This window comes from Liolophura sinensis, chromosome 11, assembly GCF_032854445.1.
Source record: "Liolophura sinensis isolate JHLJ2023 chromosome 11, CUHK_Ljap_v2, whole genome shotgun sequence".
Taxonomy (NCBI): domain Eukaryota; kingdom Metazoa; phylum Mollusca; class Polyplacophora; order Chitonida; family Chitonidae; genus Liolophura; species Liolophura sinensis.
Window position 1 is genome coordinate 31,215,870 of NC_088305.1, and position 26,755 is coordinate 31,242,624.

Below are 26,755 nucleotides of genomic sequence, written 5' to 3' on the forward strand. Positions count from 1 at the left end.
TATCGAATTAACCAGAACCATTAACCAGAGAGTCCATTCAGCTCTCAAACAGCAGTCTGAATCCAAAAAAACAAAAAAAAAATACAGAGATATTTATTATCTAATCTAAGGTCACACTATACTTGAGAGCTCATGACTTTTTCACATTTCACATTCGGACATATCATAGTGTTGGCAAGTAATACTTACAAGACAGAATTAATTAGTATTTTGAAGGAGGCAGGTACAGGTGTGGTTTTATTAAACATTTAGTACGCATATCGTTATTGATCCCATGTGAATCTATGTCAGTCTGCTACCTCATGAAATGTGATGATTTTCTTCTAGCCTAAACAACTGGTCCAGGGATTGCTGTTTGTTTATTGACGATGTTCGCCCGTCTAGGCACTCTAGCCCAAAACTCTGTTGTGGTCCAAAAATAGATACAAGCTCACAAAGATGTGACCTATGAACTGTGTGTCACTGCACATGGTGAAATATTTCTTTATTCAGACGAAAGACTCGAATGCATACCTGTGAACCAAATGTATGGATATTGCTTCTTAAAGGTGCAAGTTTTCCATAAGTTTTCTTGAGGCCTTTTCTGGTTATATCTGACTGCGACACTCAGCTGCTGGACTATCTGAATATGTATGTCCCCTCAGTGCCAGGCACTTATTTAGTGGGGTTGTAAGCATGTGTAGTAAATTTTTAACATTTTAAGGGTATAAAATGTCAGGAATGGATCATAGCACAATGGTTAAGATGCTTATCATTCTGTGACTAGGAAACACAAGGTGAGTGTTCAGTACCATTCTAGAACCAGGTGGTGGCCTAGTGGTTAAAGGCCCTTAAATCGCCAGCAGACATGAGTTGGGAGTTGAATCACGTCTTTGAGTAAGGAATTTGTCTTATTCCACCCCCCACTCCTCGGCCATTAGTAACTCACCAAAGTTTAGTGGTTCACCAAGTTTTCACCACCCGTAATAATTAACTGTCAACATGCCTGAAAATTTCGTAAATGTGGCATTACACAGAAGTCGGATAAATCAAAATCTTAAATTAATCAGTGGATTTAGTAACAGAGCGGTATAACAAAGGACTCTAGGCTGTGTACATGGAGGTCTTTCTGCTGTGGGTCAGCTATTTGGGGCACAATAATGAATGGCTCTATATACATGCATTTACGTACATGTATCTGATCACAAAGATTTATGTAATCAGTGAAGTCATGTGGAAGCTTTCTGTTTTCTACATCTACCTGCTTAGGCTGTACATTAGCAGGTGTTTGTACATGTACTACTTTAGGGTCTGTATGAAATGCATATTTGCTGACTGTGCAGGTAACAAATCTAAGACATAGACCATCACAAAGTCAGATAAGTAAAAACCTTCCATTTACTTTCAAAGTTGTATTTCAAAAGTCAGTCAAAACCAGCTTTGTAAAACCATGCAAATCTTTTGTAACACCTAGTTAACTTTGATCATTTACATTTGGCGGAATTGCCCTCTGATTGCATGTCCAGTAGGCTTGCAGATTTGGTGGAATTGTCTGTAGTAAATCTTGTTCAACTTCCAGTCCTTATCAGGAACCGTAAAAATTTTTTTGTGGTTATGGATTGCTTGAGTTGATCATTTACATTGCTATACTTATCAAGTAATAATGTTACAATTTTGAATTAAGAGTTTTCACAATGATCAGTGAAATATTATGTTGTGATATGCATAGGTAATTATTTATTTACCTTTATATTCATTGAAAGTCAAATACTTTTCAACAAGCTTAGAATCTGTAATGTGAGTGACAGCAGCCTATCGATGGTATACTGTGGAAAAGAAAATTCAACATCCCAAAACTCTGTGTGCATGTACATTTGTGTGCACAACACTTGTTTTATAAAGGAACTGAATAAACAATGAATCCTTTGATGGTGTCAATCGATTTTACAGGACTATTTCTAGGCTATGAATCGTGATATTGGTGCACATACAAATTTCAACCACATGTATATTTCATCATCTGTGGCTAAATAGTTATGATTTCATATTTCCCATTAGTGTGGTACAACAGTCGATGTGATGCTAATTCCACTGTTTTGCAATCCATACCAGTAACCTCCCCTTGCTGTCATCACATGGCCTCTGTATGCACATCTAGTTACTTCTATCTAAAAACAGGTTGGATATTTCCACAGCCTTTCTACTTTATACATTTAACTCCATATTGGTGGTCAGCATTTACAACAAATAAAAATTATTTCAACTGCCATGGATTTAAGTTCATCAGAATATGTTATCTGGTAAAATTGCATTGAGGCTGGTGCTGAACAGAGGAAAGATAATGTCAGATAAAAGGTAGTTGTAGAATACTGATGATTATTGAAAAGTTGAATTGACCAGTAAGAAATAAGAATCAGAATGGTGTATGTTTGTAGTACAATTATGTTAGTATAAAACTGCCTATGCAAAACAAGCCTAGTGAGTTTATCAGGGTACCACAGTTAACTGAAATATTGTGGCATCATGGCTCTGTGCTTGCTCTAGTTTATTCAGGATACCAATGCACAGTCGTTATTTGTCAAATGGTCCAAACGCAACACTTACATGTACCCACCTTAAAACATTTCACTGCACCCATGGAATCCTGGGTTCACTTGCACCATACTCTCGATTAAAAAACGTTTCTACAAGCAGGTTAACTGCCAAGGTGAGAGTTTGTCTAAAATGCTGATTTTCCTGGTTGGCCCATGTACATGTATGTAACACAAAAAGAGGGATCAAGGCTGAAACAAAGTGATCAGAGGCCTGCTTGTTGAAAAGATAAGCCAAATTTAAATCTTAATAGTAGTCTTTGCTTAATACAAACTGCATGTGATTATAGTCCGGATACTGGGATTAAGTGCTACAGCAATCCTTCAACCTTTTCACATGTTTGCAAGGTGTTAATTCAAGCATATTCTGAAGGCATTATTCTGGGTAGACTGATAAAATTATACTGTTTGGGAAGCTGTGAAATTGGCCAATCCATCCTATGTAGTTTTGTCTCCCAAAATCAACTTCAAAATGTGCATGAATTGTACTGAAAAGTTGCTCTTTCAAATGCGAAAGGTCGAGGTCAATGTCCATCAAGCCATACAATTATTCGCACGTCCTGATTTTCTGTCGTAGAGCAGCTCTTGTTTTGTACAGAAGCTATGAAGCATGAATGGAGACCCGTGTGTATAGCACATCTCTTTGTTCCCTACTCTATCTACATGTACATATGTGTGTAACTTCCAGGGTAATGTATGATAGTGTAAAGCTTAACGACCTGGGACAGAGGACAGGTGAATCATTGAATGCGGGTATAACAGATACTGTATGAAGACATGGCCTGTGCTAAATAAAACATTCTTGTGAGGCTTTTATACCATTTTTATTTGTTTGAATCTTCCTTCTTCTGCTGTGAAATCTAGGTTTTATTTACTGTAAATTTTTATAAAGTTTACAATCACTGAAACACTTTTTCCAGTGGAGTTTATGCATGCAATTATGAAAGCAGTGCTAAAAATGCCTTGCTGGTGTCATTAAGGATGCAAGCTTCATAAACTTTGCAAATTATTTCACAACCTTCTGTTGTACCCTCAGAATGTGTCAAAATGTTGGCTGCAGAGGTGTTTGGAAAAGGTTGAAGACTTAAGATATACCCAGTTTCCACCCACAAACTAAACAGTTTTTCAACGACTTTCAAAGAGCTTGTATCTTATCTTTTCCACCACTTTCAAGGACAGTTCAGTTGAGAACCCGTAGTGTAGAGAAAGATGGAAACAGATAATACAGTAGGACATTTACAGTGCGAGACTTGATTGGTGCAAATCCAATCAACTTTTTCAGATAATACAGTAGGACATTTACAGTGCGAGAGTTGATCAGTGCAAATCCAATCAACTTTTTCAGATAATACAGTAGGACATTTACAGTGCGAGACTTGATCAATGCAAATCCAATCAACTTTTTCAGATAATACAGTAGGACATTTACAATGCGAGACTTGATCAGTGCAAATCCAATCAACTTTTTCAGATAATACAGTAGGACATTTACAGTGCGAGACTTGATTGGTGCAAATCCAATCAACTTTTTCAGATAATACAGTAGGACATTTACAGTGCGAGACTTGATTGGTGCAAATCCAATCAACTTTTTCAGATAATACAGTAGGACATTTACAGTGCGAGACTTGATCAGTGCAAATCCAATCAACTTTTTTAGATAATACAGTAGGACATTTACAGTGCGAGACTTGATCAGTGCAAATCCAATCAACTTTTTTAGATAATACAGTAGGACATTTACAGTGCGAGAGTTGATCAATGCAAATCCAATCAACTTTTTCAGATAATACAGTAGGACATTTACAGTGCGAGAGTTGATCAGTGCAAATCCAATCAACTTTTTCAGATAATACAGTAGGACATTTACAGTGCGAGACTTGATCAGTGCAAATCCAATCAACTTTTTCAGATAATACAGTAGGACATTTACAGTGCGAGAGTTGATCGGTGCAAATCCAATCAACTTTTTCAGATAATACAGTAGGACATTTACAGTGCAAGAGTTGATCAGTGCAAATCCAATCAACTTTTTCAGATAATACAGTAGGACATTTACAGTGCGAGACTTGATCAGTGCAAATCCAATCAACTTCAGTATGCACCCGTCATTAGGCATAGTATGTTATAGCCATTCTGTCTCCGTCAGTGTTCGTGTCCAAGAATTTTCCACAGAGTAGTAATTTTTGGTGGATACCTAGATAAATAAATGGCAGTGTGTAGCAACTCACATTTGTCCATTTTTCACAGTTGTCATGGTAACCAGATACCCATTTTCTTTATATATACTATAAAAATAGATTTCGTGTCTAGGCTATAACTCCAACTGTTTTCTGCGTAGTGTTTTAATTTTTGGTGGATACATACATACACACATGCCGATGTATTGTGACTAAAATTTGTTTATTTCCGCGGCTGTCAAAGTTACCAGATTGCCATTTGCCTATGTATACTATATAAATAGAAATGATTTTTTGTTTGGGCTATAACTCTGTTTTCCGTGTAGAGTTTTCATTTTTAATGGATACATACATAAACAGATGATGATGTGTCACGACTCACATTTGCCCATTTACCCAGCTGTCATGGTTGCCAGATTGCCTTTAGTATTTTCCCTATCTATGCTATATAAAATAGACATGATTTCGCGTCCCGGTTAAAATTCCAAGAGTTTTCCACACAGATTTTAATTTTGAGTGGATACATCCATGTAGATACACAAACAACGATATGCCATGATTCATATTTGTCTATTTTTGCGTACATAGAAAGGTCTGCAGCAACCTCGATGGTTGAGGGTTCTCACGGGCTGTGCCACTATTACGCTGGCAGCCGTCGTATAAGTGAAATATTCTTGAGTACGGCATAAAACACCAATCAAATAAATAAACTTTCGTAGTTGTCCTGGTAACCAGATGGCCATTTTCCTTATATATGCTATATAAATAGAAATGACTTTGTCTTTCTAGCTATAACTCCAGCTGTTTTCCGCATGTCAGCCTCATCTGAGCGGATTACCTGGCAAAATTGGTAATAAAATTTGTAAAATTAATAATGCAGGTCACTTTATACTTTTGCCAAATTTTAGAATCATTTCACTAAATAGTAGAGGTACAATTCTGACATTTTCTGAAAGGTATTAACTTACACTATTTTTAGTAAACAGCGAAGATCTGAGTGGTCAATATGGATTTTTTACCCACGATCTCTGGTAGAGCCTGGCTCTTACCAATAAAAACTCAACTGCTTGTACATTCAATGGACTTATCCCAAAATAAACTCTCACTAAAATAAAAAGGACTTTTATCGTTTTAAAAACCTTTCAACAACTTTCAAGTACCAGTCCTCAATGCTCCCACCCAACTGCTGCTGAAACAACCTTGTGAAACAACATTGATTCAGGGTGAGGCACATTCCACGGTAAAGCCTCAAATCCTATCCGAATGTACTGGTCCCAATAGCAAAGTTGGTAGAGTGTCCGCTTCAGGAGGGGTAGACCCAGGATCAATCCTGGGTCAAGGCACACCTAAGACTTTAAAAGAGGAAGTTGTAACTTCCTCGCATGGCGTTTAGCATAAAGGGGATAATGCTACTTGCATTGCTACTGAAGGCTTACTTGCCTTCAGTAAGGTGTCTCAGTGAGGCGGCACTACATAATAGAGTGGTCGAAATCCCTCCTGCAACAAGGAGGCACATTACATGCATTCTAATGATTCCTTCGTTTTCATATGACTGAAAAATAGTGTGTTATTGGGGCCAGTAGAGGGTTAGAAGATTGGATTTAACACGCAAGCACACTGGTCACGAACATGTTGTAACAAGTGAAAGTGATACCGGCACCTCAGATGATTCAGCCACTGGGAGCTGCGAGTTACTTGACGAGGAATCCATGTATGTAGACCTTTAAAGATTAAGGTTCAAGAACAATCAAAAACATTTTATATTTTTATTGCTGATATCCCGATAACAATGTTCGTCTCTTGGTGGTTATACCAAGGGTCAGCTGGGTTTTATCTTCTTCTTCAGGGGCTGACCCTCAGAAAACTGAAAATTAAAAAATCTAAATATAACGTTTCATTAAAAATTTATATGTAAATGAAAAATACAGTAAAAAATATAGATGATTGTAAAATATTACTTCTCTGGTTGGGATAAAATTTGTGTATTTGTATTTTCAGTAGGATATGTCTTAGCTGCCAAATGAAAAACGTCTTTTTATCTTGAATAGAACTCATAATGAGAAACTTGCATAGTCATATTCAAAATTTTAAGTCAGCATGAACTTGTGCTATGATCTATACCATCAGAACTCTTCTGGTTACTTTCACTGAAAAGTTGTCATACACATAGAATCCTGTTTACACGTATCAAATCTACGTCCCAATAGGTACTAGTAATTTCGGGGCTGTCACATTTCTGAGAACAAACTGAGAGCTAGTTACGTCCTGATTACCTGAGTGAGTTTTCTCCTAATTTCCTGTACACTCTTGTTAACAGACACGTCCTCAGGGGGTAGAGGATCCTGACTGTGGACACGCCCATCAGGTAGCCTAGGCCCCTGGGCCTTGTCCTGAAGTGTCACCGCGTGACGCCGAATCTGCTGCCCCAGTTTGTCTGACTCTCCCTTCAAAACACTCTGGCCTAGTCGCTTCATTGCAGCTTCAGCTTGCCGAGGAACAAATTTAGGCACGGCTCCAGACTTTATGAAATCTTTCACCACAACTTTAGTTTTTGAGTTGGCTAAATCACTTGGTACTGAAGCTTTACCACCCTCAAGCCTGTGCGTATCACCATCTCTTGGCTTGACATCTGAATATGTTGTGCTGGGTTTATTGTTCTTTAGCTGTAAACTCTGTGTGGAGATATCCTGCTTGATACTGTCAACTGCTTTGGAACTACTAAAGGGAGATAACTCCTGCAAGCCAGGATTATGTTTTCTTGGATCATACCCATGTGGTAGAGTGGCATGTGATGATGGTGCACGGGCGTGATCAAATGTCCTGGGCTGGTACTGTGGGGGGAGACCCCCTGCATACATGACCTGAGGAGGGGGAGGGATCTGCAAGGTGAAGTAAGGCGGGGCTATCTGTGTGGGTATGAGCTCCATTTTATGCTGTTCCTTCTGCTGAGCAATAGCTGGCAGGGCTCCTGCAGAAGTGGGCTGGTCCAGCTCTGGATTATTAGTTTCAGTTTCAGTTTGCTCAGCCTGTGATGAAGGATCCACAGAACCTGTAACCACAAGATCACAAAATTAGTGAAGAAATAAGCTGCTGCTGCTTTAACTCAGCAAGACACTCAATAACAGAAAAGTTACATGTGACAGATTTTATGTACTTTTCTTCTATGTACAATTCAATATAAAATATCATCGTTTGGCTTTACAACATCTGTAACTGAGAGTATATAGCATGATGCAACATATGTACATACAGATTATCATCTCTAATTTCATGAAATCAACAAATCAGACACCCTTTGTATTAAGTTGGTGAAAAATCAAGTAAAATTTATGTGGTTTACTGTTATCATATATACATGAAGCTTCTAAACCCACACAGAAGAGAAAATGGATTCTCATTCAAGAACCAAACCATTTGGGGAGCAAACTTGATTGAAACTCTCAAATGTGGTGACATTTAGCTTGACAGCAAGCATCGTACATTACGCCATTGACTAAGTCAATTCTAAGAGTTCTACTGATGTTCATTTGAAGGGTAAAAGATATTTTACTGGAAAATGTAAATTTCAACTCAAAATCAATATTTTATAATATTTATTTTCTCCTGAAATGCACTTCTGGGGGCAACATTTTCGGTCATTTACAGTACCTGTCACTGGCATCAGGATCATTCACGACCGAGATGTGGTTAATCACAGCGACAAACACCACAGTTAATAATTTCGACATATAAAACACATAAAATGTAACACTGGTGCTAAAAATTATGGAAATCTTTCAAAGCTGCATTGACACACAATGTGATTTGTGCTAGCTTTGTATATTAATCCAGTGCTCTGAAATGAACTCTGTTTCACTTAAATGAAAAGAGGTAGATTTAACAGAGTAGGTAAATACCACTTGTTGCCAAGTACATGACAAACCCTTCAACGTGTTCAATGTATAGTAACCTGTCCTGTGTGAGCTGGATTCTAAAAACAATGGCTTCAACAAGAGAAAACTAAATATGTCTCACTGTTTGAGGTAGCTTCATGTTGACGTGTCTTCATTGCGATCACTTTGCGTCTCTCCTGAAGTTTCTCCCGGGTGTCCTCCAACGTTTCATACTCCGGGGCATAGCAGATGTGGAGCACCCCACCAAAGAAGGAATGGTTGTCCAATTTGCGTTTCGCAAATCTACGAACAGATAATTGCATGATGGGAGATGCTTTTATTACTATAAGTATTAAAAATAACTATATTTAACAAACATGGAAATTTGCATCTGACATTCAACCGGTTTAAATGAACCAGGTGCATTGGTGAGTCTCTTTTACCCAGGTTGAACCACTTGAATGGCATTCTATTAAACATGTATGTAAAATTCAATACATCTATTTAACAGTAGTATGCAGGATTTAAATAACAATAAATATCACACTCGCTGACAGAATTCTGGCATGTCTATCGATCAAGACTACATCAGTCAAGATTAAGACAGGGATTAAGACAGTAATTTCAAAGACCACTTCTGTGGCCTAATGGTTAGAATATTCGCCTTAAAGTCCAAAGGCATACCAATGACTTTAAAAATCATACTTCTTGCTGCTTCGCTTAGCTCTAAGTACTGAGAGGTTATAGCACGGAAATGGGACTAGTTGACCCGGTATCAGTATAATGTAATTGGGCGAGGTGTCATGTTTGGTGTCTTCAACATGATACTTCATCATATGACTGAAAAATTGTTAAGTATGATGTCAAACCCACAAGCATTTATTCATTCATTCCAAAAACTTCAGAGTACGCTGGTTTACAAAGCCATCTCCCCTACCTGGCACTCTGGATTCTGGTAAACTTCACCCAGTATACTTCTGTAAACTTGTCAGGGGTGGGGTAGTCGTCTAAGACTCGATACTCCTCCACTGCCCCATACATGGCACACAGCTTAATAAGCTCTTGCCCAGCCCCCACGGCTGGCACTCCCTGGATCAGTAGGTACTTTGACTCATTGTTTACTGTGTACACCTGGGTAAAAGAGACATATGTCTTGCATAACGCAACTTTCCAAATATTATCAGAATGACGCCTTTTGGTAGACTTGAAAATGTCTATGACAAGAATCACAGTCAATTAAGCAATTTCCCACAGACTACAAAGCCTTACCGTTACAGCCTTACATGTTCTCCACCTCGGCAATATTTGATATCATTTTGCTTTACCTATGCAGTAGGCCTATATCTATCACAGTACATCTGTCATACTATCCACAGCGGTTCTAACCACTGTTTGTAATAAGCGGCTTGCTACCTCACATGTGGTGCATCACACACGTGTGTTGTGGCAGTAAACTATGAATTGTGGACTGAGAAAATGTCAGATAGAAAACATTAAGGAGGTTCTTAGGGTCAACAGGAAACTACCCAGTGTAGTTACCCTGGGAAAGGGCCTCTCTAATACCCAGTACATGGCCAAATTTAAAACCACATCAAATTTGAACGGGTTTAAATCAAAGCCAGTTGTGAAAATGAATGTATTCACGACCATATGGTCAAGTTGGTTTTAAGCCAGTTCAGGCATTTGTCCGTTCACACGGTCACATTTAAGCCAGTTCAGGCACTTGTCCGTTCACACGGTCACATTTAAGCCAGTTCAGGCATTTGTCCGTTCACATGGTCATGTTTAAGCCAGTTCAGGCAATTGTCCGTTCACACGGTCACATTTAAGCCAGTTTAGTAATTACAACGTCTTCCTGGCCTCTACATATCTGTTGCATTTAATCCAGTTAACGTTCACACGACACAGACAAACCGACACAGATAAACCAGGAGCAAACAAACCACATTAATGACCCGATCTGCGTTCACACCAGCGACGTCTCAATGCCACTTTCGGATCTAATCTAGTTTTACTTTGCCCGTGTGAACAGGATATTAGACGTTTTATCTTCAGCATGATTGAGTGTCTTGGCAAGATCCCCATACATGATTATCAAAGGAAACCAATATAGAAATATTTGTGTTTTACAAATGCAACATTCTGGCATACTTTGACGGCTTTGAGCTCCCTGCCTTGTCTGTACGCTGGTCGTGTTGTACAGAACTCCCTCTGCACATGATGAGCAGGCACGTTGCTGTCCTCCATGATGTTTACATCTGTTGCCGAAACCAAAACAGAGATAGCTTATGATTGGTCAGCTATTGTGATCTCCTATTCAGTAGACCAATGAATAGTCGGCTTAGAAATCTGAAGCTAAAGCAGACGATAAGCAACTTCCGGTTTTATTCACGACATTTAGAAAGGGAAAAGCTTTGATGAAATTTTTATCCATAATCCATTCATTCCATAAGGCGCTTTCGCCGTGAAACTTATGTGGAATGTTCCTTGTTGGTTTGACAGGTGGTATAGCTACCGGCAAAAGCACAGTCAGTGAAATCTTTCGAGATCTTGGCTGTTGTGTGGTGGATGCTGATCAGATAGCCAGAGAAGGTTTGAAGCTGTAACTTTTCCTGAGCCTTAGAACATTGCGGATTGTCTTTGATTTTAAACAGTTCAGCATGTTTTAGTGATACACTAGTTTTTGGATACATTTCTCGTGACGTATAGCACGATAATCAATTCTGAAAGTTCTGAAAGCAAAATCTCTTATAAAAATTAAAACGATTGGGGAAAACATCATAAATTCCAGTTGGTGTCATCGTAATGTTCTCGCCGTCCATTTAACATGCTCATTTATGTAGAGAAATAAAACGTTTTCCTGCCTTTGCATTGTTTGCGTTGTCCGGATCAGTGATGTCAGTTAAATTGAAAGAGAGAGTTCTGCCCATTTACCATTTTAGAATGAAGGGAATTGGTGTTAATGTCTCTTTCACAACGAATGTAGCATAAAAAATGCCCATAGTTTGCACTATATGCTCCTCGAGGTATTTGAATGTATAGACAGGGCACGTAAAAATGATATAAGCAATGCAAAAAAAAAAAAAATTGTTTGTATATGTACGGTATATGTATTAACTCCTCTAACTTTACCAGTGGTTTGTATAGGCATTATGTTTAAAACAAAGTTTGTAAAGAACACCTACAGTTAACAATAAATTCAAACATTTCTGTGAAAACAGATGGCCCCGAAGATGTTCGTACATGCATGATAGACATTTAGGCACAACAGGAGACCAGTTCTGCAAACTTAATTCACTTCTAAATGTTAATAGTTGCAGTTATTAAAGCCGAGAACATACTAGAGTTTTTTCCACTTGTACCAACAAACTAAATCGCCGGCGAAATACGCTGATGATATTCGCAGCACACTTGCAGATACACTGGGCAAATTTTTTCTTTGAATGTGGTCAGTAGGCAGGGTGTTCAAAAAGGGCAAGTAGCAGGCTGCAGACAGCTGTCTACTGCTGTCCCTGTAGCCGTCTACTTTGAATATTCTTACTATTTAAATCATTAGTAATTGTGTCATAATTACTTTCAATTCAGCTGCCTACTGTTGAACTCTGACCACCTTCTCCAATTCAAAGTGAAAACCCAGAATAGGTTATATCGTGGGACCTAGTAAACCATGTGATGCAAACAAAATGTCAGGTCAACACAAAGTAAAACTCATTTGTACTTTCCTTTATTACGTCACGATTATCGGTGTAGGCATGATCGTAAAACATATATGAAGTACACACGCATGGCAACGTCACAGAAGAAAACGCCTGTAGGAGTGAAAAAACTGTCAAGTGTGAGTGCACATGTGCATGTATCTATTGTGTAGGTAAAGGAATGAGTGTAGGAATATGCGATACAATACACCTATAGGCATGTATTTTAGCATTTAGTACATGTAAGTATAGATCAAAGTGGAAGCTAGACCTGATTCATGAGGCTTTGTGACTGTATTAGATTAAGTATTGGTTGAATCCATGTCAAGGAGTAATACTCTGCTATATTATACACGAGAGTAGGGAGTGGTTATTTTTCCAAATTTTTTTGACAGTTGTGAAACCTGGAAGAAGGGCTTGGAAAAAGATCAGAGGAGAATTTGGAGATGGAGTTTTCCTGTCAAGTGGTGAATTAAATAGAGAGAAACTTGGTCAGATTATCTTTGCAGATTCTGACAAAAGAAAGTTGTTGAATTCCATCACACATCCAGAAATTTATAAATGTATGGCATGGGAAGTTTTGAAAGCATTTTTGTCAGGTGGGTGTAATTATTTGTTGTGTTATATTATAATTTGAATTGTATCAGGGTTCTCTTTGTGTGGCTTATGCATGTATCTACATGTACACCTACATCTACATGTACCCGAATTCCTCAACCTTTTCACATATAAAAGAGCAGCTTTCAGTGCAATTTATGCACATTTTTGATTTGATTTTGTGGACAAAACTGCATTGGTTGGGTTAGCCAATTTCAGCACTTTACAAAAAGCATAATTTTATCTTGATCGAACACCTTGGAAACGTGCGAAAAGGTTGAAGAAATACAGTATGTAACAGTGCAAATTCTGGCAATTTGGCAGAATAACTACATATAACTTGGTCATTGAGATACTGTGCATTTCAAGTACATTTTAGTATGTCGTTTAAGATGATTTTCAGTGTAATGGGATAGAGAATTTATGGAGTACCCAACTTTCACTATTTGTGAGGCCTTGGTGACAGTGGTCAGTTGATAACAATCCTTGAATGTTTGTCTTGCACTAATATGATGTGTGTATGTCACATGTGGCATAGTAAGAGTCTAAGCTACAAACAAATAAATAAATTACGTAGGGAAAGTTATTCAGCTACTTGCCAAAGGGTGGTGGATTACCCCAGACACCTGTTTCCTCCAGCCCAAAAAAGACTGTCATCGCATATTCAAGTGAAAAACTCTTGAAGTACATATCCAGTATGGATGGCCATAAATAACAGTCAGAGACTCATTATACATGAAGAAATGAAGAAATAAATCAATTAGAACATATTACAATTTTCTGTGTAATGTTGCCCACTATAAAAATGAACTTGATGAAGACAAGCAGTAACCTGAGGGTGATTGTTTTGTGCTAAAATGTCTTCCTTATATTCGTATTATTGTTGTAAACTACATGTACTGTAAAACCTTCCTGATTTTGTTCAAGGTAAGCACATACATGATAAGTGGAATTCGAGTGAAATGTGATTGGTTCTAAAGGCTTAATGCCCTGGTGTCTATAGTGTTATATTGAAGCAACGCTGTAAATACAACTTACGTATATGTCTGCATCTCCGTGGCTTAGTTGGTTAGCGCACTAGAGCGGCATGATGACCCAGGAGCCTCTCACCAATGCGGTGGCTGTGAGTTCAAGTCCAGCTCATGCTGGCTTCCTCTCCAGCCGTAAGTGGGAAGGTCTGCCCGCAACCTGCGGATGGTAGTGAGTTTCCCCTGGGCTGTGCCCAGTTTGCTGCCACCATAATGGTGGCCACCGTCGTATAAGTGAAATATTCTTGAGTACAGCATAAAACACCAATTAAATAAATAAATAAATACATGTATGCATCAGCCGTGTCAGTGATATCGCTCAATTTGATTGGCAGAGTTTTGTCCCTTCAACTGTAGGACTGAAAGGAGGGTTCCATTGTCAAACTTTCATAAACTGTACTGCCTGTTGTATATGTAGGTATATGAATGCAGAATGAACAAAGCATGTAAGATGATGTCACAAAATATTAAGTTAAACACAAAGCATGCAAAGAAAAAGTACAATCAACAAAAACTTCAAGCATCTGATGGTGAAAATGGTGAATAGATATATTGTATATATGCTGGCATTCCGACATAAATGTAGAGACACTTGATGAAAATAAATGTTGAAAGTGAAATCATGATTGAGCCTTCAGCTAACAAACAAACAATAAACTGGTTAACTTTTTGATCCCTGAATGCAGGTCATCAGTTTGTGATTCTGGACTTGCCATTGCTGTTTGAGACAAGACAGATGCTACCTTACATCTCCTATACAGTCGTGGTGGCCTGGTGAGTTGTTTGTGCAGCACTTGCAGACATTACATTCAGACGTACACTATATGTATATTTCCACTAAGTTTATCATCATCACCGTTTAAAATCATTGATAACTAATAGCACCTTGGACAGAAAATTCCCAGTCTTTCCTGGCCTCTGTCATTCAGTAATGACCCCTGCCTCCCTCTCTCCCATGGCCTCTGCCTCCCTTCCACGGCCTTTTTCCACCATCCCATGACCGCTGTGTTCCTCCCATGTCCTATGCTACCCTCCCATGGTTGTCACCCTCTCATGGCCTCTGCCTCCTTCTCTTGACTGCTGTCTCCCTCACAAGGCCTCTTCCAGCCTTTCCTAGCATCTGCTTCCCAGTAATGGGCCCAGTCTCCCTTTCATGCCCTATTCCTTCCTCCCATGTCCTGTGACAAGCCTCACATGGCCTTTACAACCCTGTCATGGTATCTGCCTCCCTCCCATGGCCTCTGCCTCTCCCCCTCCCTCCCGCCACTGTGTCAATAGCTGCCAAATTCTCATCATGGACTCCCTCCCATGTCCTTTGCCACCCTGTCATGGGTTTGCCTCTCTCATCTTGCCTGCCATGGTCTCAATTGTCAGCCAGTAATCTGACATCCTGGATGTATCTTTTCTTATTCTCACATGGCTCCTTACAAATCTGTTGTTGCCCTGTGCCATACTGTTGTTGTTGCCCTGTGCCACACTGCTGTTGCCCTGTGCCACACTTTTGTTGCCCTGTGTCACACTGCTGTTGTCCTGTGTCACACTGCTGTTGTCCTGTGCCACACTGCTGTTGTCCTGTGCCACACTGCTGTTGCCCTGCGCCGTACTGTTTTTGTTGCCCTGTGCCACATTGTTGTTGTCCTCTGCCATACTGTTGTTGCCCTGTGGTTGCTGTTGTTGCCCTATGTCATACTGTTGTTGCCCTGTGCCACATTGTTGTTGCCCTGTGCCACACTGCTGTTGTCCTGTGCCACACTGCTGTTGCCTTCTGCCAAACTGTTGCTGTTATTGCCCTGTGCCACATTGTTGCTGTTGTTGTCCTAGGTCATACTGTTGTTGCCCTGTGTCACACTCTTGTTGCCCTGTGTCACACCACTGTTGCCCCTGTGCCACACTCTTGTTGCCCTTAACCCAAGCCTGTTGGACCTTTGTGAACTGTCCATAGCTGCTGTGTTGTGCATGTGGCTTTAACCTACCAATATTACTAATAGTACCTGTTATGCAGGGTTAGTGGAGGTACAATTGGTTGGTGATTTAGTTGCGTACAAGGTACTGTGCGTTTTACATGTATCGTTTCAAATTTTCTCTGATTTAATAGTGTGATAATTCTCACAAAGTGTAGTGAGACTTAGCCAAAATATTGCTGACAGTGGCTTGTAATCTGAAGACGCAAACAAACCCTTGACATTGTCTGTTGATTAAAACCAGGCTATATTGTAAGCACCATCTAAAACAGGCCTCATTCACAAGAAGAAAATCAGACTAAGATATTTTGTGAAATTGGCTCAAGATCTGAAGGAGATAAGCAGATAAATAAGCCAGTTTTGTGTAATCACCATCAGAGATTTTGTCTGCTACAACCAGGCATGGCTGAAGTATTGTGTTTCAGGTGTGCCATATGTTCTGCTAGATGAATATTATGTGACAGAGTCCTATTTATAAAAGTCATTGAAGATGTTCTGTGTGTGCCCTATATGGTAATCAATCTGTCACTTACAAATTACAGGATGCCTGGAAATAAATGTGATTTTAATCAACTGACATTGTGTTCATCACACCTTGTCTGTGGAAAAAAGAAGACAAAAAAATAAACTGGTGTGAACAGAAGTGCTAACCAGTTGTAGCATTTATCAGAGAGAAAATTGTGACCTGTAACTTTCTCCAAAAAGTAGATAATACAAATGGTTTTTTGTATCTTCCTTAGGGAGGAAAAACTACTGCAATGCTTCATCATGATCATCCAGTACTTTACCATGGTGGTGCAGTCTAGAGCTAGCAGTCAGGATGCCTATTCATTACTTATTCCAGTCATTCATTAACCTAAGATTGTCTTGTCCCCCAATAATTACCTCCCTTGATTGATCACTCAGTATTAATTGGTTGAGTTAGCTTCAGTCACCCCTCTCATTTATCTCCACCTTTTTGCCGTTTTATTTCATTACATTTGTCAACCAATTCTGCCTTTTCCATGTACAACTCAAGCAAGCGTCCTTTCATGTTGTTCTTTATTGGATTAGTTTTCCGCAGGTCTTGAAGATTTACAGGCATCTCTTATATCTTTGACTGAACGTTTCGATATGGGTTTTCATGAGATGCAAATCAAAGTGTGGTATAAAGCAGTGATGCAGTTACATAACATGTTTTTACTGTGTTTCCTGTCGCTGCTCAGGTTGTGGATTCTAATGCCAGTTTGTCCAAGGTTTTGATACAAATATATTTTTATTTGATTGTTCTATAATACCAAGCTCAAGAATTTTTTACATTGGCCTCCTGTGTTGTGGACTGAAGACACCAAAGTGATCAGGTTAAACCACCAACCTTTGACGAGTTACTGAAAAACTTTTCTACACATCACATTGGTGCTACATGTGGTCTAACGTGGCTTCATAAGTACCATGCATAGGCCATCCATCTCGACAGCTTGTTTTCACTGAGGCTTTACGAACAATGAGAGGTGGGGAAAATTTACAAACTCCAAGTTTAAGGCCTGGACTGAACCAGTGCCTTGTGTGCCAATGGGAATGGTAGTTATGAACTACTTTCGATAGAAATGACTAATGAGTTTTTTTTTTTGTTTTGTTTTTTTGTTACCATCTTCTCTGCTAACTGTGTGGAAGGATTCTGTCAATCCTTTCCAGTGCTTTTAATTTTGAGCAATTAAAGATTCAAGAATTTACACACCTATGGTTTTGGCATTTCTAAAAATGAATCAATGTGTTAAAACTTTTTCGTCTTTTGGTGAGATATTGAGACTCCACATCATCCAGAGACAGCTAAAAGTATCAGGAACACATGGTGCCGGAGATAACTAATCCCCAGGGTCTGGGTGTCTTAATTTGCATAAAAGTTATTTAACAGCAAGCATCACTCTCCCTTCATGACTTAGAATATAAAGCACTTGAATAAAGATGTTAAATTTTTAAATCTCTAAATGTTGTGCATCATTCAATATTTTGTGACACAAAGAAAATTTAATTTACACCTAACTTTGTGCTATATCTGTGAGTCAGTTGCAGGTGATAGCCGTAGAAATAAGCTACGTGGAAAAAGATGTGTTTAGACATAAAACTGGCATTAAACACCAGAGGCTCGCGGAAAAGATGTGTTTAGACATGAAACTGGCATTAAACACCAGAGGCTGGTGTCAAGTTGTGATTCCTGTGTGTTTGTACGTGCATTAAACACCAGAGGCTGGTGTCAAGTTGTGATTCCTGTGTGTTTGTACGTACATTAAACACCAGAGGCTGGTGTCAAGTTGTGATTCCTTTGTGTTTGTACGTACATTAAACACCACAGAGGCTGGTGTCAAGTTGTGATTCCTGTGTGTTTGTACGTGCATCAAACACCAGAGGCTGGTGTCAAGTTGTGGATTCCTGTGTGTTTGTACGTGCATCAAACACCAGAGGCTGGTGTCAAGTTGTGATTCCTGTGTGTTTGTACGTGCATTGAGCAGACAGTAAATCTTCATTCCTTCTGTCAGGGACTTGTTACTCTTCTCCTGACAACAGTGATGAGGTATTCACCCTTTTTGCTGCGTCCTCTCCTCTGTCCGATTGATCTTTCTTATCAGTTCATTTCCTCATTGAGAGCTATGTATGAGGTGACTGCCATGGTGTTTTGCACTGATCACACCTCTTCAGTTTGATTACAGGGTGAATAATTTGCTGATTAATCTGTGGGTCAGGTTTTTTTTTTTAACAACAGAAGCTACAAATGTAGGTCATATTAAACTGTTACATGTTTGTCACTGCACATTCTCTCTCTCTCTTTTTTTCTCTCTACAATAAACAGCTCTGTATTAAAGTCACTGCCTGTTGATTAGTCAAACTGTTAACATCTTATCATTTGACACGGGACATTCACGTGGTGAGAGGCCTGACAACAAGAGAGCAAGACAACAAGAAACCAGACTGGATTTACTGTAGACTGTAGCAGCGAGTGCCAATTTGAGACTTTTTTGATTTATAGTACCATTTATTTAGTCAAATATTAGTTTTAGTTTCAGTCAAATATTCTAATATTTTAGGTACCAACTGGAGTGACTAAAGCTTGTTTCAGACAAATGCTGTAATGTTTTTGGCACCGCCTGGATTGGCTAAAACTTGTTTCAGACAAATGCTGTAACATTTTAGGTACCAGCTGGAGTGGCTAAAGCTTATTTCAGACAAAAGCTGTAACATTTTAGGCTTCACCTGAAGTGGCTAAAGTTTATTTCAGACTGTAACAGATTAGACTTCACCTAGAGTGGCTAAAACTTGTTTCAGACAAATGCTGTAACATTTTAGGCACCACCTGGAGTGGCTAAAGTTTATTTCAGACAAATACTGTAACATTTTGGGCACCACCTGGAGTGGCTAAGGTTCATTTCAGAGAAGTACTGTAGCAGGTAAGGCTTCACCTGGAGTGGCAAAAACTTGTTTTAGACAAATGCTGTAACGTTTTAGTCACCACCTGGAGTGGCTAAAACTTGTTTCAGAGAAATGCTGTGTGATCGAAAGATATTGAACAACACTCTTCAGCGGTAAATGCGTTGAAGACTTCATGTTTACAGTATCATTGGCATTCCTTTGAACGACTGTAAGCCAGTCTTTCTGTATATGTAGTTGCCGTGTTTTGTCGGTCAGTATGGCTTTCCGACCTTGAGGATGATATCAATAAGCTGCTGTACAGCCGATGGGACTTTCCTTGATTCACCAAACTGGCTTGCGAGACTGTATAAATCAGGCCTGCGAGGATGTATAGATGAAAATTAATTCTCTCCTGGTGTGGCTGAAGAAATAGTTATAATACAAACATTTAGACGTCTTCACAGAACTGTTGAATATGAGAACTGCTCATCCTCAGGGGATTTATTAAAATTCATATATTGTCAAAAACAGAAGCAAGTGACGTGCTAGTTCCAGCTAACAACTCCCTGCGGACGGTAAACAGATTCGGGAGTGTTTCCCTCCCTATTTATCACAATTTACTCGCGTAATTTCCACAATATGAAAAAATTTGCCAAAGGAAAGAAAGCGCTAAATTATTCACTAGTTTTAAGCCTCCATTATCCTCAGTAATGAATTTGCACTGTTTTTGTGTCCGGAAAGAAATGCAATTTAAATATGTATAATTAAGAGATCTCAAGAATGATTCACTTTTGTGTTTACCGTGTCTTCAGATAGGATATCATTGTTTGTTTTTTTGTGTCACCTCTCCTTTTCGCCCGATAACATTCTCTGTTAGCGTTTTCTGTGACTCGTATACATCTCAGATTTAATTGCTTAAGGGCGACTGTAATTGTTTCGTCTTTCTCTACCTCCGTACATCTGTCTTTCCTGAGAAAGAACCACATAGGCCTACAGAGTTTGAAGACTAGTCTGTTTCCTTTAACCTGTCCTCTATATTCAGGTCTGTAAAATCACGCATACCGACCGCGTAAATGATCTTTCGTCATTGACATGTAACTTTACACATTGTTGGACGATATGTTGGATGTTCATTTTATTGCAAGAAGCATGAAGTTAGGACACTTTGCCTGTTCATAATGATAAGCTCCATAAAGTTATTTTCCAGACGAAGACTCCATTGCCTCTGGTGACATCATACTTATTCCAAAAAAGGTGACATGGACGGAATGGTGTGTTTTGAGGGAGAGTGACAAGTTGTCATCGACCTCTAAACCTAATTTGTGACACTACAATCAGAATGTTCGAAATTGTTTTCAAGTTTAGCATAATACAACCTTAAATGAAATTTATCTCCAGTGGCTAAATGATCTCGCGTCAGATTACTCTCCAGCTGTTTTGCAATAATTATGGCGTCACCGAAGGCAATAAATTCTTGACATCAGTAACAAGTTTATGGTGTTCAGTATTATGAACTGAAAAAAATATTCTAATTGTATTAGCCTATTCCTGACACTAATATGGACGTCCGAGCTCTTGGTGTTATCCGTCAGTGGTGTAGTGAGTATGAGTGATTTAACAGATAGCTGGAAATATGTGAGAAGTTAAAAGTAACGGATTTTAGTCATGCATTTCAGATATTCTTAACAGATATCTTTGATTCATGTCGCTGAAAAGTCCGGTAAAGAATAAATCACTTGTCTATGTTGTACATGTAGGCATATGTAGTCTGGTTGGTGTCTGTATTTCCATGTGATTATCATAGGCTTTTCTACTGTATAAATAATGCCCAAACACCAGCCCATCTTCCCGCGCCTCAGATAACTTTCCAGAGTTCTCAGAAAGGAATAATAGCGACTCAGCGTCTGAAGTTCTCTGCATTTTCCTCCAGCGTAACAGGGCTTGTTGCTGGTCTAACCATCTCAATGCATACATTTTGGTAGTAGGCCTACCTTTTAGAGCAACAAGCGTTAAATCCATTACCCGCACTGCTGTACGTGTGGTATATGTTGTCTGTCCTTCGAGCAAAGCATTGGTTACGGTTAGGAGTACGGAAGAGATATCTCCCACAGAAGTGTCTCAAAGGAAAGAGCACTAACAGTTAACAGCACCCATTTCGTTAGTAATAAATGTCCAGTAGGCACATAGCAGAAATAAAGACGATGATCATCGTTTAATTCATTTTTTATATCCTCATTTACTTTATGTTGTACGCCCTCTAATACTAGGTTTATCTGTATAAAGATCAATGATTGACGATTCCTTCCAATAAAACCTGCTAAAGACTCGTATAAATGCGTTGTTTGTAAAAAAAAAATGTTTAAAAATTTGTCACTGACACCACATAGTATATATGTTTCTAAATTTCAGCTCTGCTGAGGATCAGTTGGATCGGCTAATGAAGAGAAATGGCTATGAGGAGGACGAAGCCAGGAGGAGGATTGATGCCCAGATGTCATTGGCGGAAAAGGTTCGACGCGCCACCTATATTGTCAACAATGAGGGCTCAAGGGAGGCAACTCGTCAGCATGTGGAGCAGCTTCATTGCCAGTTGTGTGCATCACGTGCTCAGTGGAAACTGCGACTTGGGCTTGTTACTGTTATCGGACTGTTGACGATAATAGGGATTTATGCATTGGGATAAAATTCACTGTTGTCCACACATGTAGCAGTCTTATCCGGGATACTTTAGTTCAATTATTTTACCATGAAGGGCCATCCATAGGAAATGTGCATTGCCCATTCATGTTTGGTAAAACGTTGATAGAGGTGTACTTGGTTTAGAAGCTATATCGCTTGGAGATGAGCACCAGTTTAAGAAAACTCAGTCGGTGGAAACAGCATGGAATATACAATGGCGAATCGTCCAACGGCAGATAGTTCTACTATATTTTTGTCATGTATGTAGACCACTTTACATAAATATCTAATTCAGACATCTGTTTTTTTTATATATATATAACATATACATGTAAAGTGTACTGTTTTTATCATACAGACAGGATTCAAAATGTGGCTGTGTATACATGTGTTTATATAAAATGGAGTCAGTCTTGTATTTTCCTTTGTTTCTATTTCTTTTATATTTATTCTCTGAACACCAGCACCAATTTTTAACAGCGGGTTAAGAGACGTACCGTGTGAGTCAGAAGTCAGAACCCTATAGGAATGGAAAGCTGTCAAAGCGATGTGACCTACGATATGAGTAATACTGAAAAAGACAAGAGGAAGGTCTATATCCGCCTATGTCCTATAAGAGACGTACCGTGTGGTTCCAAGTCAGAACCCTATAGGAATGAAAAGCTGTCAAAGCGATGTGACCTACGATATGAGTCATACTGAACAAGACAAGAGGAAGGTCTATATCCGCCTATATACTATAAGAGACGTACCGTGTGGTTCCATGTCGGAAACCTATAGAAATGGAAAGCTGTCAAAGCGATGTGATCTACGATATGAGTAATACTGAACTTCCAAGTCAGAACCCTATAGGAATGGAAAGCTGTCAAACCGATGTGATCTACGATATGAGTAATACTGAACAAGACAAGAGGAAGGTCTATATCCGCCTATGTCCTATAAGAGACGTACCGTGTGGTTCCAAGTCAGAACCCTATAGGAATGGAAAGCCGTCAAACCGATGTGATCTACGATATGAGTAATACTGAACAAGACAAGAGGAAGGTCTATATCCGCCTGTATCCTATAAGAGACGTACCGTGTGGTTCCAAGTCAGAACCCTATAGGAATGGAAAGCTGTCAAACCGATGTGATCTACGATATGAGTAATACTCATAAGAGACGTCGTGACTTTAGTCAATGGGCTTTTCACCAGCGGTCTGTATCCATTTCACAGTCGACAAACGGTTTTGAGGTCGAAGCTCGTCAAGCCTTCAGACGACCAGAAATCCGTGTATATCAGGGCGTTATTTGGCCTGGGCAGTAACCTGCTGTCTGGCTTAAGCTTCTGGGACCGGCAGAGTATTACCATAGGGTTTATTGAATATCGCCCATCCGGTCAAAGTCTCCGGCAAAATCTGACCGGAAATTGACGCACAATACTGTCGATGACACTGATCTTCCTGGATGTATAAAGGCCAGCGTCTCCTGATTATGAGAAAGTACCATGTTCAACTACCTTAGAAAACTTGGGTCATCTTCTGCATATTTTGTTGAACGTTCACCATTCAGGTTGGAAACTGAGGGTCTCCACTCTTGTATGCGCTTGGGCTAGTTTTATGCATAAGCTTTTCTGTTCGTATCTAGGATACGGTGTAGGAAAATGAAAAACGTTTATGATTAGAAGGGTTAACGTGTGGACAAGAAATACATTTTATACCTGGGTATGTAAACATGGACTTGAGAATGCTTTGTTTGTTTATTTAACCCATATGACTACCAAATGTCCCTTGGCACATGTATCCGACTGCATTATACTGGTTTAATGGCATAATGCTGAAGAGAGAGAACTGAAAAGATTGCTTTTCGGTAAATGATTCAGTTTGACCTCGTGCAGTCAGTTTTAGTTGTAGGCCTTTTTCAGTTGCCTACGACGTCCCCTGATTCCGGTGGAGATGGCTCATGGCCCATGTAGTTGCATGTTCAAATCCACTCTCCGTGCAGGCTCTGACTTTATATCAACCGATTCGTGAGATACCTGATAAAGGGACTTCGTTTATATTCCTTGTATGTTGAATCGAGGAAAAAAGTATACAGATTCATATTTTTACAGATATCCTGGTATGGAAAAGTTTACTCGGTTACTTTTTGCTATTGTTAGGAGATAGTCGATGTTCATATACAAAGGGTTTAATTATCATACTTGCGCATGGTTGTTTTTCTCCCTCGTTTTCCGACTACTGTTCGCCATGCAACTGTCTGTTACCTAATTTTATTATGTATATGCCCATGAACCAGGTGGCCTAACACAATAAAGATGTATATGAACGGCTCTAGAAGTGAAATATTTGGCGTGAAACAAAAATGGTGTTAAAAATGTAAATCTGTCAATAAATTTGCCACACTTTTATATTTTTAGCAGACTAACTTATTTATTACGGTGAACAGATATCAGTGGAGCGGGGCTCATTTGTAACCATAAAGTGTGCAGTGTGGTTGGCGGAAACTAAATATCTCATGCAGTGTGAAGAACAGAATAATATTACTGCGTGTTGTTCCCTTGGGTCTTGTGTAAAAAGTTGAATACTGCTACGTCGTTATAATAAATGTATATTCTTGTATTTCTTTGGTAATTCTAAAACCACGCTGCTCTCCGATCCCACTGTCGCATTCAGTGGTCAGATCTTGTAATGGACACCCTCGTAAATTCTCGATTTTTATTCGTAATTACGAGCTTTCTTTGTGGGTAATTTTCTAGAATGTATTCTGTTACTATAACATAATGGCCTACTGTGTCATATTCAACAGAATGGCCTACTGTGTCATATTCAACATAATGGCCTACTGTATCATATTCAACAGAATGGCCTACTGTGTCATATTCAATAGAATATCCTGTTGGTCTAACAGAATCTATGTTGAATTAATAAAATATTATATTTGACAGAATAATCTGTTGGTCTAACAGAATCTATGTTGAATTAATAAAATATTATATTTAACAGAATAATCTGTTGCAATATAAGAATACTTTCAAGCATCACTCAAACAACAGACTTTGTCAGAATTAAAAGATAAATTTTTTAGTGCAAAGGCTTCAAAATGAATATGGCGACGATGGCTTTAACGGACTTCATCTATTATATATATAACGAGGTTTCTAGGAATCCAGTGAAAGCCAATAAAGTGGATGTCCATAAGAAAAGATCGAGCAGTTTTATCGGTATGGCGTGATAAAGGACTTGTTTATTTACCTTACACGGACGAAGGATGTGGGTTATTTAGACTAAAACATGTGACCATATCTTCAGATACATGTATGTATACTGTTTTTCGTAGGCACGCTGAAATATAGCTGCCAACAGCAGGTCGATGTTTCTTTTTCGTCTACTGTTTTTTTTTGTTTTTGTTGTTTTTTTATTTGTTTTTTTTTTAGATTAAGGCTGGATTAAAGTGTTTCCATTCTCGTTGTCTGCCACACCACTGAACCGGAAGTTTAATATCTAACTGAAGAACGTGTAGCCAGAAATGAATTGTGAAGACGGCTATAGACTCTCGTGTGCTGGCTTCAGTACCACAACAACATCGAACAGGGGGTAATTTCTTCACACAAATAACACACTTTTATCCGATAAATTTAAGGCCGCAAATGATCACCCCTTTTTTCATTCAGAGAGGTGTTATACTGTTGATAATTTATGGAGATGAAACAAGAGCCATGGTTATTCTGTGTGTTTCCCTCGGTATCCCATTCCCCAGTGCAGAACATAACCATAGTGTATTACGCAATAAAAATACAGCCCCGAGGCTGGATCAGGTTCAGGTTTTAATGAAATCACCGTGCTGGTGTGTTAGAGAATATTGACCGAGGCTATAATTATACGTGCCTGAGCCGCGATTACCTTAAATAAGGTGAGGAAGATCCGCACATATAACCTGGTTACATATGGAAAATACTGGCCGTAAACATCTCAGAGAAAGACAAAAAAAAACAAAAAACAATACAATTGTCGACAAATCGGAAAATATGAGTTTCATCGTAGAGCATATACCCGTCCTTACTACGCCCTTAGTGGGCCTCCGTGGCTCAGTTGCTTAGCGTGCTAGCGCTGCGTATGATGACCCTGGAGCCTCGCGTCAATGCGGTCGCTGTGAGCCCAGCTCATGCTGGCTTCCTCTCCAGCCAGGTCTGCGAGCAACCTGTGGATAGTCATGTGTTCCCCCCGGGCTCTCCCCGGTTTCCTCCCACCACCGTCGTATAAGTGAAATATTCTTGTGTACAGCGTAAAACACCAATCAAATAAATAAATAAATACTACGCCCCTCAATCAAATAAATATATTGTATATATTTTGCTTAATTTGCTCCAGAAGTCAGCTTTAGGAATACATAGTGTCACATAATCAAGAGAACAGTGAAAAATACACACAGTTCCACAGGATCTAGAGTGATATCAGACATTCCATTCACAGAACAACGAACCGTAGAGCTTAACATACTTAGACAAAACAGTGACGTCGACAACTACTGATGGCTTCTCCCTGTAACAACACTGTCAGCTGTCAATTTTCCTGTTTGTTTCACCCTTGGGAGCATAATTTCAACTGACATCTACGAGTGCTTCTTTGTAATGTTGACATTCTCTTTAAATTAAGTTTGTCTTCCTTCTTTTATTGATGTTTTATTTGTGGTAAGACATAAAGGGACGCACCTCTAGTGGTATATCCAAGGTTTCTATTTGAAAACAAAAGGTGTTTTTTCGAGTTTCCGTCAACGTTTCACCAAGGTGACAATTTTTTTAACTTCATCA

The 26,755-nt window shown here is 39.1% G+C and overlaps 2 protein-coding genes across 2 annotated transcripts; one reads left to right on the top strand and one right to left on the bottom strand.

The window, feature by feature from the left end:
- Positions 1-6,512: 6,512 nt before the first annotated feature.
- On the bottom strand, positions 6,513-10,869 carry LOC135477988 (RNA-binding protein 48-like). Its single transcript, XM_064758225.1, has 5 exons — positions 10,774-10,869; positions 9,560-9,753; positions 8,765-8,925; positions 7,024-7,799; positions 6,513-6,614 (listed from the first exon to the last, which is right to left on the bottom strand). The coding sequence occupies exons 1-5, from the start codon at positions 10,867-10,869 to the stop codon at positions 6,570-6,572; spliced, it is 1,272 nt and encodes a 423-aa protein (XP_064614295.1). The 3' UTR covers positions 6,513-6,569.
- A 148-nt stretch (positions 10,870-11,017) lies between these two features.
- LOC135477598 (dephospho-CoA kinase domain-containing protein-like) lies at positions 11,018-23,034 on the top strand. Its single transcript, XM_064757762.1, has 4 exons — positions 11,018-11,214; positions 12,713-12,916; positions 14,629-14,716; positions 21,697-23,034. The coding sequence occupies exons 1-4, from the start codon at positions 11,103-11,105 to the stop codon at positions 21,968-21,970; spliced, it is 678 nt and encodes a 225-aa protein (XP_064613832.1). The 5' UTR covers positions 11,018-11,102; the 3' UTR covers positions 21,971-23,034.
- Positions 23,035-26,755: the final 3,721 nt, after the last annotated feature.

Bases quoted from the DNA above. Each gene is read 5' to 3' on its own strand.
- LOC135477598 (XM_064757762.1), top strand. From the start codon at position 11,103: ATGTTCCTTGTTGGTTTGACAGGTGGTATAGCTACCGGCAAAAGCACA. The intron at 11,215-12,712 runs GTTTGAAGCTGT...TTTTTTTGACAG, and splicing joins TGATCAGATAGCCAGAGAAG to TTGTGAAACCTGGAAGAAGG. The intron at 14,717-21,696 runs GTGAGTTGTTTG...TCTAAATTTCAG, and splicing joins TATACAGTCGTGGTGGCCTG to CTCTGCTGAGGATCAGTTGG.
- LOC135477988 (XM_064758225.1), bottom strand. From the start codon at position 10,869: ATGGAGGACAGCAACGTGCCTGCTCATCATGTGCAGAGGGAGTTCTGT. The intron at 8,926-9,559 runs GTAGGGGAGATG...ATCTGTTCGTAG, and splicing joins ACCAGAATCCAGAGTGCCAG to ATTTGCGAAACGCAAATTGG. The intron at 7,800-8,764 runs GTGAGACATATT...TTGTGGTTACAG, and splicing joins ACATGAAGCTACCTCAAACA to GTTCTGTGGATCCTTCATCA.